Source organism: Siphateles boraxobius, unplaced genomic scaffold, assembly GCF_051911475.1.
Source record: "Siphateles boraxobius isolate OS27281-9 unplaced genomic scaffold, OSU_SipBor_1 7, whole genome shotgun sequence".
In the NCBI taxonomy this organism is placed as follows: Eukaryota; Metazoa; Chordata; class Actinopteri; order Cypriniformes; family Leuciscidae; genus Siphateles; species Siphateles boraxobius.
The window spans coordinates 25443919-25460482 of NW_027509197.1; the positions used below are offsets into that span (position 1 = coordinate 25443919).

Below are 16564 nucleotides of genomic sequence, written 5' to 3' on the forward strand. Positions count from 1 at the left end.
TGTCACAAGTCCTTTTACTCAGAAAGAAATGGTTATTTTGCATTGTTATGAAAAACTAAATTTCTATTATTATTATTATTATTATTGCATTGAAAATCCGCAAGAAATACTGCTGTTTAATAGTATTAGTATAATAGTGTTATGTTATTCACAGCCTTTGAATCACTGAAGCAGTCATTTATCATCTTGAGAGAAGTTTTGGTAATACTGTCCTTGTTACAGACATATGTTAACTCTAGTAATAGCAGCAAGATATGCATAATTACATGCAATTAACCCCAATTCAAACCCTTAATCCTAACCTTCACAAAATTGTAAGTACATGTTCTAAATTAATATTACTCAGTTCTTAAATGGATAATTACACTGTAACAAGGACACCTTATATAAAGTGTAACTGAAGTTTTTTTTGCAAAGTACAGGAACACATTCACAAAACTGTTAGCTGATCTCTGAAAGTTATTAAAACTATTAAATGTTACATTAGACCATTAATCTACATTCAGATAAAGTTTTGACTCATAAGGCTTACCAAGACTCCATTTATTCGATCAAAAATACAATGAAAACGAAATATTTGAAATTATTTTTTAAAATTAATTAATATTTGAATATTACTACAATTTAAAATAACTTTTTTAATAATGTAATTTATTCCTGTGATGGCAAGGCTGAATTTTCAGTATCATTAGGGGCCAAGCACCGAAGGTGCGGAGGCACCTATTGTGTCTGTTCCGGTTCTTATTATTATTCTTCTTCCGACTGGGCGTCTATGGCAGCCCATAGGAACGCTTGCGGGAAAGTTGTGAAATTTGGCACACTGATAAAAAGTCTGAAAAGTCAATAGAGCAAATTTGGCGTCTCAAAATCAATCCCTCTAGCGCCACCACCTGTACAAAGTTTCACTCATATTAAGTCTAATAACTTTTGAACCATAATGGGTAGAAACAAAATTCTTTTTTTCCTCTGATTCCTGAGCTCATGCCGATTCGATTGCATTCCATGACGTCATTTTACGTCATACAAATATGTCCGCCATTTTGAATTGTCTAATAAACCTACTTTTGCGAACTCGTCCTAGACGGTTTGTCCGATTTGCACCAAAATTGAACCAGATCATCTCCAGGCAGTGCTGACAAAAAGTTATGGAATTCAAGTTGATTCGTCAAACTGTTCTCAAATACCGCACAAATTAATTTTACGTAGTGCTTGCAAAAACAGACATAAGGCTGTATCTCCACAACGCTTTATCGTATTCAGACCAAACTTGGTCCATGTCCGCCACCTACTGGTCTGGAGATATAGAAAATGGCTATTTTTGCTTATAACTTCTGAACGGTTTGTCCAAAAATCATAAAAGTGGTCTCGTTAGATTCAGGGCGTCACGACGAGTCGAGCGATACCTTTTTAGCAGTCCCAGATTGGCCATTTTGGCTGTCGGCCATTTTGAATTATGTGCTAAAATGCTGTATTTTCTGAACGCATGAACGAATTGTTACGAAACTCGGTATGGGTCATCAGTACGATGCCCTGAAGGAGCCTGAGAAGTTTCGAAACAGTGCCACCTAGTGGTAAAATTTATCTTTCAAATGCTTATAACTCTGGGTGTGGTTGACTTATTTTCATGGGAGTCATCTCGTAAGGTTCCTGAATCCTTGCCGAGTCCACAGATACTAAACATGCTAGGTTTTGCCTTACGGTTTGTGTAGCGTTGTGATTTAGCGCTTACAAAACATTTTCCGATATCTTCGAAACCGTTAGTCCGATCGAGACGAAACCACCGTCAGAAGTTTGGAACCATAGCTGGTTAACTATATATCAAAGCCCAAATGCCAAAATATTGTTAGTAAGGGGTAGTAAAATTCAATCAAAGTCATGTGTCAGACACATGTATGACCTCATTCTGAGGACACATGAAAGAAATTGTGGGATTTTGCCTCTTGGTGGCGCTATAATAGAACAAAATGTGAAATTCCCATTGACTTCAATACAGTTTTGTTATGTAAAATGCTATACTTAACAAATGCATTGCTGTAACATTATGAAAGTCAGAATTTGCCATCATCACCATCCCCCGAATGTACTCAAAAGATTTTGAGACAGCGCCACCTTTTGGTCAAAAGTTATAATTAAATATACAAAAATGCTAATAACTTTTGAATGAATTTGCCTATTGTAATGACTCTGGTCTTAATTGATTTCTTGGGTTATGCCAAAAACAAAGATACCAATTTTGCCAAAGTCAGCCAAACTTCCTGTTTTTCAGCCAATCTTGATTTTCACTGAATACCTACTTTTTCGAACTCCTCCTAGACCGTTTGTCCGATTTTCACCAAAATCGAATCGTATCTTCTCCAGACCTTGCCGACTAAAAGTTATGGATTTCGTGTTGATAGACGAAACTGTTTTCGTATACCGCAGCATCAAAGTTGAGGCATGCTGCCAAAATGACTATTCAGGCTTCATCTCTGCAATGCCTTGACATTTTGAAACCAAACTTTGTATGTGTCATTGTCACCTCACTCTGACCACATCACATAGATTTCATAACTGCGCTATCTATAGGTCGAAAGTGATAAAACATTAAATCATCTTATAAGTTACTTTATATATGATTTTTCAGCCATTTTCCCAAAATCCTCTTAAAATGTCTTTAACTGCTCCTTGCTGCAGTTGGTCTGAAACTCCCAGCGATGTTGGCATGTCTTGTCATCTTCTTTTGCCCTTGGCCAAGCAATGGCTGCTTGCAGCTATATTTACTCTTGTTTTCATTATCACATTACCCTTTAGATCTCAGTCTAATATGCTGAATTAGTGCTCAAGAAACAATTTTTATAATTTTGATATAATTATTATTATTTTTAGGATGCTTTGATGAATAAAAAGTTCAAAAGAAATAAATATATTTTGTAACATTATATATGGCTTAAATCACTTTTAATCAATTTGAAGCATCCTTACTGAAACAAAGTTTTAATTTATTTAAAAAAAGAAAATCTTACTGAAACCCCACATCCTTTATTTTAATTTTTTTTAGCGTCTTCATGCAGCTCTTTTAACAACGTTAAATTAACTGTGACCATGTGCTGTCAAGCTCCAAAAGGACAAAAAAATTGCACAAAATGTATCATGAATAAAAATCAAATATGGCCCCTAGTAATCATTTTTATGTAAACAACTTCTTAGGACTTGAACATGAAATCAGATTGAAGCGATTACTTGATATGTTCATGGTTGCATCAGTGCATATTACAAAGGAAACAAATGTTTGTCTTTGTAATCATCAAAACATAACTTTTTTCATTTTTCAAATGATTTTCATTTTCAGCTGATGTCACTAAGGCTGCTGGTGTTTTGAGGATTGTAGTCTACTGTGGAATGTCCTCCCACATTCCAATCAATTCTTCAGTGGATGAAATTGAGCCTTTTTGAGAGAAATTGAGAGTTTTGAGTGGTGTTTTATGATGACTTAATTGACTTAGAGGCCTGGTTTCACAGACAGGGTTTAGATTAAGCCAGGATTAGGCCTTAGTTCAATTAAGACATTTATGAACGTGACTTAGAAAAAAAAACATTACTGGTGTGAATCTTGAGACAAAATAATGGCACTGACATATTTTAAGATATTTCAGTGCCAGTTGCTTTTAGCTGAAACGGCTCAAACATACATTTTAGTCTGGGACTAGGTTTAAGCCTCGTCTGTGAAACCGGGGGAAAATGTCTCAAGTCAGTCATTAGTCACGCCATCACAAGGCTGCGCATACTCTCTCAAGTACGATCTGTATGGTGAATGTGTAACGTATGAATGTAATCTGGAGATACTACATTCGCCATGTTGTAATTATGGGGTGGTGATGGCGCAGTGGATAAGACACATGCCTTTTGTGTGAAAGACCCGGGTTCGAATCCACTGTGAGACACCAATGTGTCCCTGAGCAAGACACTTAACCCTAGTTGCTACAGAGGCGTGCGACCTCTGACATATAGCAATTGTAAATCGCCTTGGAGAAAAGCGTCAGCTAAATGAATCAATGTAAATGTAAATTATCATGTGACATACCAGGATCATTTGTGTTGCTTCACTGCCCTTCATAAATCCTCTCCCGTGGCCTCATGGGATAGTAAAGTGTCTATCGTATGCACACTAAGAATCTCGCCGGAAGAAGTAGGTCATCTGGGGACTTTTTGGCTACTCTTTTATGAGTACTGTGATTTCAGACAGTCCTGTGTCACATACTGTTTTCTGCCTACTATATAAGGAAGTATGCGATTTTAGATCCAGGCTAAATTCATCACTATTTTAAAAGGATTACTGTCCAGAGAAGGAAGCCACTGATTGGCTTGGACATTGACGGGACAAAATTAATTTATTTGTGAACACTGAATTTTATTAAATAAAAAATGCAGAATTAATGACTATATTGTACAAAACATTGTTGGATGATTGTTGCACATTCATAGAGAATATAGTTTAAAAAAACAAAACAAACAAACAAAAACTCTCTTGATTAACAGCAGTTTTTCAAACACGATTCTGTACCACTAGACTACCGAAGAGTTCGATCTTTAAAATGAATTCACACTAATTGTATTCAGTATATTGTTGGGCATACACTTGTATAGCTGTTTTTAAACTGATGTGTAACAAGTTCACCCATCCCTCCACTTAACCTTCCTCACAAACTCTTCTCTTGACCAAAAGATGTTTAACGCTCAGATTTTAAAAGATTAGTTCACCCACAAATAATTCTGTCATTTTTTTAAATTGTTTATATATATATATATATATATACATATAAATAATCAAGTCAGTGGGGCTCAATATTTTTTTTAAACCCATTGATATTCAAAGTATAAACTTTGTTTCAAAGTATAAAAAAAACTGTTTTGGAACAACATAAGGGAGAATGAGTTTTCATTTTTGGGTGAACTCACTTTTAGATATTAAATCAGAAAAAAAAAGGAAAACATTAGCAAACAATTCTGCAAGCTGATATCAAAGTATTTCCATTCAGTGGGAAAAACTGTAACTGAAAGGCAAAACAAGTACATACTTTGTCAGAGTTATCCTCAAATGAGGGTTTTATTTTTATATGAAACAATGAACCATGTAAAAAAAAAAAAAATTAACTGTTCAATGAAGTGGATTTTTTTTAAAGATACAACTGGTCAAAGTTTCAACTACTTTCTTGCTCACGAAGACAGACTTTAACCATAACGTTTGGCTTTTTAAGCCCCTACAGATGGTCGGATTCAGAACCAGCTATAAATCACATGATACAACAGCATGACAATATGCAATTTGTGAAATGCACTTTCCCATTAGACATTAGTGAGCACAATGTTACAGAACAAAGCCGAACATTATCCCTGGTCACATGAACAGGAACTTGTCTTTAAAGAAGTAGGGTGATGTCTTTAGCCATGAGTAAAGAGATTAGATCGGACAGTGGTGGAAGGATGGGAGACTGTAACGTCCATTTCTTTTGCTCCATGTTCTGACCACTAGCACTCAGTTTCGGCAGGTTTTTCCAAGTCGAAGGGGAGGGGCAAATCATGTCCCCTGCCCACAACCCTTCCACTAAAGTCAGTGCAAATCGGTTTAGAATCCCATGCCTCCCATGCCACCCATTCCACCCATGCCTCCCATTCCTCCAGCCGGCATGTCCTCTTTCTCCTTCGGTAGCTCGGTGACAACGGCTTCAGCAGTAGACAGCAGAGACGCAACACCTGCAGCGTCTAGCAATGCCGTCCTCACAACCTGCAGGGGGAGACAAATTTCATTTTAATAAAAGAGCATTACGTTTTTGTTAGGGATACACAGATATTACAATTCTGGCAGATACTAATAAGCCAATAATTATTTTCATGTTATAGCCAATAACTGGTAAATGGCAAATATTAAAATTCAATACCATTTTGTTTAATTTAAAATTAATCAAGTTTAAATGCTACAACTGAATTTAGGCAACACATTAAAATGTATTGGGCATCACAATAAAATATATAAATGTAGCGTCAGTGTGATTATTATTATTATTTGAGTGAATACGTTCAGAGCAAGGACTCAATTTATTTTAATCAAGTGACATTGAAGACTTTTATGTCACATTTTTTCTTTCTTTAGCACTAAAGCAGCACAATAGAAAGATTTCTGAAGGATCATGTGACACTGAAGACTGGAGTAATAATGCTGAAAATGCAGCTTTTCCATTACAGGAATAAGTTACATTTTAAAATATATTTAAATAGAACACCTTTATTTTAAATGGTAATAAACACAATATTACTGTTTTACTGCATTTTGTACATAAATGCAGCATGGATGAGAATAAAACAGTTTCAAAAACACTGTTTTTTTATTCACCCCAAACTTTTTAAATGGTAGTGTATATAAATGTCAGCCAATATGGTAATGATATATTAGATCCCTGTGGTGAAAATCCAGTTTTTAATGTTGTTTAGAAGTCTATGTGGTGTTTTTAATATGCTTTAAGACAAACCATGTGCAAATTCATAAGTCAACACCATCACGGAGTACAACACCATCCTTAAGTTAAAACTGCAGTGAACCAAAGACAATAACCAATCACATCAATGTGTGTGTGTGTGGGCTTTAGCATATCATTAACTTTGCTGTGAAGCAGGGGATTCTCAATAGAAGCCAGGTTATCCTGGTATAATTTTCTGTTGATATGAAAAATCAGGTACATTTAGCCTAATAATTTACATATTACGCATACTAAATGAAGCAAGAGTGTAGAGTTATATTCATGCTATTTTAAGGCATGAATAATTTTGTCATTTTGTACAAAAATGTTATTTTGGTGATCATAGATGAGTTTTAGGGGATAAAATTATTCAATACAGGGGGACTTTATTTAAAAACCACTTTGAAAGAAGTTATGTTTAAATCAGTGACATCTATGTTTGTGAACCACACATACACACCTTTGTGGGGTCGATAATGCCTCTTTCGACCATATTGACATATTCTCCAAGCATAGCATCATATCCAATCTCTGGAGAGCCCTGCAAGATCTTTTCCACAACCAGAGAGCCTTCAACTCCTGCATTCTTGGCAATGGTCATTGCAGGAATACGAAGAGCTCTGCGAATAATGTCGATACCTGGAAGATGAAGCAAAAAAAAAAAAAAAAAAAAAAAAAAAAAAGAGTCAGTTTTAATAAGTTAACAGGGTTATTTCTTTTAGGGTCTGGACTGAGGATGAGACATCCAGTCCTTACCAATCTTCTGATCAGAATTGGCTGGCTTGATGTTCTCCAAGGCTGGGATGCAGCGGAGCAGGGCGCATCCTCCGCCAGGAACGATTCCCTCTTCCACAGCAGCCCGAGTGGCATTCAGCGCATCAGTGACACGGTCTTTCTTCTCATTTACTTCAACGTCACTTGTTCCACCAACCTAACAAAGAGAATAGTGATTTTTAATCAGGATGATGGCAGATAAATGCGTTACACTAAGCTACATGCTTCCTGCTTTCATACCTTAATCACAGCCACTCCATCAGAGAGCTTGGCCAGACGCTCGTTGAGTTTCTCCTTCTCGTAGTCACTGCTTGTGCTCTCCAGCTGTTCAGCAATCTCATTCGCACGCTTCTCAATGGCTGATGGATCACCGCGGCCTTTGAGGAGCATCGTGTCATCCTTTGTCACAATGACCTCGCCGACCTGGCCAAAGTCATGTAACTGGATATCCTCAATGGCCAGACCCATAGCTTCATCACCAAACACCTAAAAACAGTTCAAGGGTGTTAGACTGGGCAATGGCAAATACCTCATGATATGATACACGTCACAATTCAATATGTTGATGCATCACATAGTGAGACATTTTAAATGAATTAATTTAAAATCATGAATACAGACAAAAGACAAGACAGGTACATACCGTGCCTCCAGTGGAAACCGCCATATCCTGCAGCTGGTTCTTCCGGTTATCCCCAAATCCTGGAGCCTTGACTGCCACGACCTGAAGTCCAACCTTCAACCTGTTGGTGAGATTTAGCATTGAACTTTAACCCAGAACCTTTAAATAACAGGCTATTCATAAATATCAAAATGACCATGCCTTACAGAAAAGAAAATAGGTTTCCACCAAAATACTATTACTACAGTAGTTACATTTTTAATTTTATACATGGATAGATATGTACAGTAGTATTAGTCAAAGTCATTAAAAATATATAAATAAATATTTTATAAAATTAGTAATTGTATTTTATTAATAATTCTGTCATCCATTAAAAATATAGTTTTAATACATGTAATAATTTCAGAACCAGTTGGAAAACATTTTGAAGAAGATTTCATATTTATTCAACAACTTTTGTTAGGGATGACAATCAAAATCAGTCATGGACTTTTGTTTGAAGCTAAAGTCATTATTATAAATATTATTTTAATTTATTGTTATATTAATTTTTTTAATCAAAGACTCTGAAAACTATTTAAAGGAGATTCCATAATTATACCACTAACTGTACAACAATAGTATTTTTATGAAAAACAATTAACTACAATTGTATTAACAATTAACATGGTGGTATTTGGGAGGGATGGCAATCAAAATCAGTCAGTAAATTGACTTTTTGGAAGTTCAGGCTTAATAAAACCTAGTTTTCTTTCATATTTATCCATTTCACACATTTCTTGTGGACCTGATGTTATTTATGTCTGAGAAACAAACCTGTTGAGGACCAGAGTGCTGAGTGCTTCTCCATCCACATCTTCAGCCACGATGACCAGAGGCTTGCGATGCTGGTTGGCAATTTCCAGAGCTGGTACGATGCTCTGTACGCTGGAGATCTTCTTCTCACTCAGAAGAACGTAAGCATCCTGGAACTCACACTTCTGGCCTGGAAGCAGAGAATAAACGCTGTTGTCATTCCAGCCTTAATACTGGTACATACACATGACCTTCCAATACCACATACGCACCTTTGGCGGTGTTGATGAAATAGGGAGATATGTAGCCACGATCAAACTTCATGCCCTCAATGATCTCAAGCTCATCATGTAAGGTTTTACCATCCTTTAAACAAAAATAACAGTTCGAGTCTGAGATATTTTAAGCACCAAACCATCATCTGTACTAAATACTACTTTCACTGTAGCAGCCTACCTTCACTGTAATAACACCCTTGCGTCCAACTTTCTTCATGGCATTGGAGATGATGTTACCAACTTCAATGTCTCCATTGGCAGAAATAGTGGCCACCTGTATCAAAGAAAGATAGATGGAAATAATAATAAAAAAAGGTAAAAAAATTAAAGGTTAAGGTCACCATGAAATCTGAACTGACAGTTCTTATTTAATTTAATTTTATATTACCGTAAAACTAAATAATAGCCCAGGTTTTTATTTTCCCAAATCGAACTGCACCGGCTTGTATTTGAGACAGGCCTTTATAATTTAGTGTTGAGATGTTGTTCCTAGAGTCTCTAATCTCTAAAAATCTCCAAATGCTCCACGTGAAACTGCGGTCTTCCGACCTTTTACTAACGTGTCAATTGATTTTGATTAATATGCACAAGGGATAGAGAGCAAGACAACGCTCGTGTTGTTTGAAGACGTGAGTGCGCGCGCGGCCGGGGCGCTCGCTCTCTGCTCGTTTGCGTCCTGTCAAGCGCAGCAGTGATTCTATTACATCACTCACCGATCAAAAAAGACTTTGGCGGGACACAAATTTGCTTTGGCGGCCGCCAAAAAGCGGACGATCTGACGGGTTTTAGAAGATTAAATACAACCCGAAACTAAGAAACATACCCGGCCTCTATTTGAGACCTGCCTTTATTTACCCAAACCTGTCGCCACACCAGGCGTGTTAAAGAGACAGGCTTTACTCGGCTATTATTTGAAGTTTTACGTTTTAAATGCTTTTCACGCACTTTTTTAAAAAAAAAATTGATGTGCTTTAATCAAAATAACTGCCCCCTCCCTCGTGCAACTACATCTCTTTTCTGATGATGTTCATCGACGCAAGGGTAGGACAACTTGTCACTCACATGAGATCACAACAATAGCAAACCACAAGTTCGAGAAGTTGTTTCACTTGGACCTACATTACAATAGGGAAGACAAGACAACTGCAACTTCAATTTCATGTCGAATTTAAGACCACTTTTTTACCTGAGCAATTTCCTCTGGTGTTGTCACTGGCTTGGAGAGTTTCTTGAGTTCATTGATGATTTCTTCCACTGCCATCATGACTCCTCTACGGATCTCCACAGGGTTGGCGCCTTTGCTGATGGTGTCAAATCCCTCCTTGGCAATAGCACGTGCCAGTACTGTGGCGGTTGTAGTGCCGTCACCAGCCTCTTCATTAGTATTGTTGGCCACGTCTTGTACCAGCCTGGCCCCGATGTTCTTATACCTATCTTTCAGGTCAATACTTTTAGCAACCGTGACACCATCTTTGGTGACTTTGGGGCTTCCCCAGCTCTGCTCAATGATAACGGTGCGACCCTGAGGGAAAGAGGCCAATCTAATTGTGTTTCTTCCATTAATGATTACAAACTTGGCTTTAAAGGAATAGTTCACCCAAAACTGTATATTCTGTCATTAATTCCTCACCCTCATGTCATTCCAAAGCTGCAAGACTTTCGTTCATCTTTGGAACACAAACGAAGATCTTTTTGATGAAATCTGAGAGCTTTCTGTCCCTCCATAGACAGCTACGCAACTACAACTACTGATCTCTTTATTTTGAAGCGTCAAAGTTTCATTTGCGTAGCTGTATATGGAGGGACAGAAAGCTCTCAGATTTCATCAAAAAGATCTTTATTTGTGTTCCAAAGATGAACGAAAGTCTTGTACCTTTGGAATGACATGAGGGTGAGGAATTAATGACAATTTTCATGTTTGGGTGAACCATTCCTTTAAGAGCAATATCATGTCTGCTGTTCCTCTAGAAACTTGTCAAACTAAGCATACCTTTGGCCCCATAGTGACAGCCACAGCATCAGCCAAAAGGTCAACGCCCTGAAGCATGAGGGCACGGGCATCTGCCCCGAACTTGACATCCTTGGCATACGCACGAGTCAGATGTGGGGCCAGCGCCCTGCATACTGGCCTCATCTGTTTCATTACACTCGGTAAACGCAGCATTTCTAAGAGAAACAGAGCAGAAGCACAACGGTTAAGTGATTTCTACACCATTAAAGTAAGTAATAGTAAAAAAAAGTGAATTGTTCTCAGAAGACTAGTGATTATCAACTTTGACTCAAATGACCCTCATTGTCCCCTTTTCCGGTTGTTTGTAATTTATTGGATGAGGATAATGATTTTTTTAAAATATATTTTATTCACAGTTTCTTCTTGATAAAATATTTTAAGAGCTTGGCATTACTAAGCTAAATGAATATTCTTTAAAAATGCCCACAAGATCTTGGCAGTTCATTATAAAAATACCCAAAAGATTTTGTTATTTTACACAACTTTTCCAAGTCTAGAAATCACACTTTTAGAATGAGGCTTCTTCCCGTATCCTTGTTATCCAACACCCTGGAAATACTGGTTCTTCAAATACTAACAAATACATTTAAATACAAGATGTGGCTTTTTAGTTGTTTTGTCTTTGTTCGTCACCTTTGGAACTTTGCCTTGGCCCCCTGGTTGAGATTGAGAACCATTACAGGTTACCAAACAGGTAGCCCCGCCCAAAACTCACGGTATTGGTTGAGGGTGGCAGACAGCCGTTTCTGATTGGCAAATAGCCAAAGACAGCACGCCAATCAAGTTTCTTTTTTGATTTACATAGCCTAGTCACAGACTAATGTGATTTGTCGTAGGAATTTTAATAATATCTGTACGGCAGTAACGACATTTTAATGAATAGCATTCATTTATAAGAACACTTTTTTTTAAACCACATACGAAAATGAGTCTATTGTCGAGGTCACATAACCAGCCCGGAGTCTAAAAAATTGACTTTGCCCCCACTGGTCTTTAAATGGATCACACTGCGTGATTCATTCATTCGTAAACGTACTATGTCCTTAACATCAAAACATCGCGTAAAATGTTTCAATATTGATCTAGTTAATGTGAGGAAATAATCATAATTTCATGGTTCTCGTGGATAAGGTCTCGAAAAAAGCAGATAAAAAAATCAGAAGAGGAAAAAAGGTTTTAAAACGCAGGGCTAAAAGGTCAACTAAACTGAAATGTGCGTTCACGTAAAAGTGTAGCTAGATGCAGAGTCCCTCATCTACCCCACGTGTGTTCAGGGCGTCCGTCACAAGGTCAAAATCACTCCGCGTCACGACAGAGACGGAAATGATCCCTTTCATCTCCATGAGTTCACGTTACTTCCCGGGGTATTCCTTTTGTTTTATTAAAACTACACATTGTAGCCCTGACACCGATTAATTATTCCATACATAATATTCTTATAGGCCTCAGTTTTATATAATTTGCTATAGTTAGCATGCGAGCTATCACCATCACTATATTTCACTTAAGACTGCGCTTTATTTATTTTGCTTATAAAACAGTAACGTTAATCAAGGCACCAGATATAACACCAATGCAGTATAATGGTTAAGCAGTGCATATGCTATGCGAAACACGTTTCTTATTCTAATCCTGATAAAACAGCATCTGCAAAAACGTATAAATGTACTAAAATATGAATAAATGACAGCTAACCAACGTTAGGTAATAAACATGCACGGTGTTACTTTCAAATCCAAGAAACAAACTGACAGTTCTAGCATTAAATGATGGTGTTACGTATCTGCCTGTTTGATCTCAATAGCTTCATCTTTGTATGAACAGGCCAGTAAAAAAAGGGTTATGCAATATAGTATGTTCGTACGCTTTTATAAAGGTTGATAATTCTCTAAATGACTTACTGCAAGAGTGGTCTGGAGGTGAAAGAAGGGATGCTCGCGACCGTCAGTACTGCAGACTAAATGATCTCTCAGATGAGAAGCCGCTTTAACGTTAGATGTGCTGCAGTTAACGCACATGTGTTCTTCATCCGGGTAACCTCCCCGCCGCCCTGACATCTGAATAACACAATACTCTCATTGAATACATGATTATTCTCTTTAAATACATACGTCCTTTCATTTGCTTTTTGCCTCGATGCCACTGAACACATTTGATTGATACTGAGGGAACATATACATAAAATATACTAAAATTGGCCATTATATTGATATTATGCTCGTTCCGGGGTTTCAAGTTCGAGAAATTTCGCTGATTCTATTGGAGAAAAAAAGACGTCAGAGGTCAGGGTTGTGCAACCACCGATTTTATTGCGTTTTACAAATGTCTATGGATTTGTTAACAGGTTTATTGTATATTTGTATTTTGTATTATATAATTATCAGGGTTTATTATTATTTATTTAAACATATTGCCACTTTTACCATTCATTCACAACTTTTATTTTGTTTTTTACTATTTCTTTGGTTATTTGTAATCCACTTCAGAATTGACTCCACTTTTTTTCTCCAAATTTTTGTCATCTTTTTAGAATAGAGATGACACAAAAAATAAATATATATTGAAATGTCTTTGTGCAACTTTTAGGCGATCGAGGAATATTCTAGATTGCAGGACGGGGTCGGTAAGGATCGTCTTTTGGCGCATGCGCAGTAGCTTTCCAGACATTTCTTCTTCACGTGGATCGCAGGAGTGAACAGTGAAGTGATCCAGTGTGACTGTCTTATGCTGCTCTGCCGCACGCTCATTTCATAAAGATCAACTAAAATGGTAAGACGCGTAAAATAATTAATCTAGCTGCTTCATCTGAATGAGTTGTTTCAATAATGATTTGATCTTTGTGAATGAGATCGCGCAATGTTTTATAATCCTCCATCAATTGCAACTGCAAGGTCACGGTTAGTAATGTAGTCATGCTAGGACTTTAACGTTATATGAGATAACGATGTGATGCTAAGTATGTTACTTAGTACATGTAAAGTATGGGAGAAATGTTTAAATTTCGTGGTTTTCTGTCATCAGGATTGGTGATTTTTGCAGGTAAACCGGTTTGTTTCATGAAATGCTAAAATGTGGCTGTTTTTTAGACAAATGTAACCTCTTTGTATAATATTGTTTTAAAAAAGTGGAATAATTATTTCACCGCTTAAAATTTCATATTACAGTCTGTATAGTGTGAGAATATCTGTACACGCGTGTAAAGTATATTTGTTTGCAGGTATTTTTCACATCTTGCTTGTGAAAACTGAATATATTTCAATGATCATAACTAGATAACTTGAACCGGGTTTTCACGTTCAGCTAAGCTCCAATATCATTTCAACCAATAGCATTTCAGCAAGATATGAACTTCCGGGTCATTTTGAATGGAGTGAACACGTGTGATTTGTGATGTACAGTAACTGTTGTGCTTTTGTCATTAGTTTGATTGAGGCGTAGAGATTAAGTATTCTCTTAAGCAGGACTTACTGTTATCTGTGTCTATTAACCCTTGCAATAAACTGCCATAGCATAGTAAAGTATGCGCATACTTCATTGGCTACCAACCAGACATTAGGAAACTTCACTTGTGACTTGAATTATGAATTACATTGTAAATCATCACAAATTTGTTATAAGGTAAGGTAAAATGCACAGCTGACTCATTCTAGAATCTTCTACATTCCTGACTTTTCAGCCTTGGTGGGGCGGGGGCGGGGGTCAGCCTTGGTGGGGCGTGATGGGGGGGAGGGGCTGTTATCTTGTTGCCTGTCCTTTCGTCCTTCACCGGGATGGTAAACATTTACAAAACCTCCAAACTTTTCTCCTCCCCTACATGAACCCTCAACATCTCCTATATTCCATCTACCCTCCTCCATACACGACCTTCTCTCAAGGACAGACACGCGCGCACACACACACACACACACACACACACACACACACACACACACACACACACACACACACACACACACACACACACACACACACACCTGTTCTCAGACAAGCAGCAGCTCGTGTCTTTGAAAATGTGTACAGGGTGATGGTCAATATACCTTCTCCATGTTGTCTGCTTGAAGTATGTGTCTAATTTAGTAGCCTAAAATTTGTAATTTAAAGAAGGTCAATCGAAGATTTTATTATAATCGAAAATCAAGAACTCATAGGAGAAGGAAAGGAAAAGACTTGTGATTAATTCAAACAATTGGTTTTCGCTTTGCTGATTTGTAACGCCCCCTGATGGTTTTATTTTTATTTTTTTGGAACGCTGCTTTTACAGTGTTGCAAAACATGCATTGTCTATTTCTACACTGCACTAAGCATTTCTTTGCCCCACAGCAGGCTTTCCGTAAATTCCTTCCCATGTTCGACCGTGTGTTGGTGGAACGGCTTGCTGCAGAGACCGTTTCAAGAGGAGGCATCATGATTCCAGAAAAGTCTCAAGCCAAAGTGCAACAGGCTACAGTGGTAGCAGTGGGACCAGGATTCGCCAACAAGGTAACCTAATCAAAGTTAATCATGTTTTATGATCTGTGTGAAATCACAGTGTGAGATCTATAGGTTGTACTTCAGAGTTTAAATGATGTCTGTCTTTCAGGATGGGAAAGTAACACCTGTCTGTGTCAATGTTGGGGATAAAGTTTTGCTGCCTGAGTACGGTGGAACTAAAATTGTACTTGAGGATAAGGTTAGAACATTTGCCATGATTAGATTAATTTTTTAATTTTCTCATTATGTTTTTCTAATTAACTACATTTATAATTTGCATACAAGTAACTTGTTTTTACAATTGCCATTTTCTTTTCTTTTGTAGGACTACTTCCTTTTCCGGGATGGAGATATTCTTGGCAAATATGTAGAATGAAGTCTGATTGTTCAACCATCTGCGTCATTCTGGAGTTTGTAGAATGGCTGTTTAATGTTTGTTTTCTTTTTTCTATGTCATTTGATTGTAAATAAGTATGATCATGTTTTGTTCAAATAAAATGATCTTGATGTTTCGTCTTTGCTTCTTCATGTAACGGAACAGTTTGGAATTGATTATGTAAAAGGACTGTCTAAGTTGTGTGTATTAGGAAACAAAATATGAATTCCAATGACTTCATAGTCCATGTTCATGAACAGTCCATTTGAGTTTGGTCGAATGTTAGTTGTTGTTTAATTCTTGACTTTGTACAAGTTCATATTTGGAATTTGGACTATGATGATAAAGTAACTAGTGAATTGCTAATTCCAGGGTTTGAAAATTAATTTGTTTTACTGAATATCTTGTATCTCCCTCATAATTTCCTTTCAATTATGAATATGTGCTGCAGGATGTGATCAGAAGGTATAACTAAAATAATTATTGTACAGTGCCTTCTGAAAGTAATCAGACTCCTAGACTTTTTAATCACTATAATTCATTATATAAAATGTGTTTTTTTTTTTCAACTGACATTACATTTTTGTTCATTAAAAATGATTGGAATGTGAGGAATGGCTTTTTCTTATTTGACATGATATACAATAATCAGTAGCTAAGTACAGATATAGTGTTGATGAATAGATCTAAAAAAAGATAGTATTGTTGTTTAAAAAAGCAGTGTGCCCTAGGAAGTTACATTTA

The 16564-nt window shown here is 36.9% G+C and overlaps 2 protein-coding genes across 2 annotated transcripts; one reads left to right on the forward strand and one right to left on the reverse strand.

Annotated features, from left to right (window-relative positions):
* Positions 1–5054: 5054 nt before the first annotated feature.
* On the reverse strand, positions 5055–13026 carry hspd1 (heat shock 60 protein 1). The gene is made up of 11 exons (XM_077215900.1): positions 12876–13026; positions 10954–11129; positions 10150–10485; positions 9142–9237; positions 8958–9051; positions 8707–8875; positions 7909–8008; positions 7506–7751; positions 7248–7422; positions 6952–7130; positions 5055–5761 (listed from the first exon to the last, which is right to left on the reverse strand). The coding sequence occupies exons 2-11, from the start codon at positions 11125–11127 to the stop codon at positions 5603–5605; spliced, it is 1728 nt and encodes a 575-aa protein (XP_077072015.1). The 5' UTR covers positions 11128–11129; positions 12876–13026; the 3' UTR covers positions 5055–5602.
* Positions 13027–13252: 226 nt separating this feature from the next.
* Positions 13253–16431, forward strand: hspe1 (heat shock 10 protein 1). Its single transcript, XM_077215903.1, has 5 exons — positions 13253–13318; positions 13561–13743; positions 15295–15453; positions 15554–15643; positions 15770–16431. Exons 2-5 carry the CDS (start codon positions 13741–13743, stop codon positions 15818–15820), a joined length of 303 nt encoding a protein of 100 aa, XP_077072018.1. The 5' UTR covers positions 13253–13318; positions 13561–13740; the 3' UTR covers positions 15821–16431.
* Positions 16432–16564: the final 133 nt, after the last annotated feature.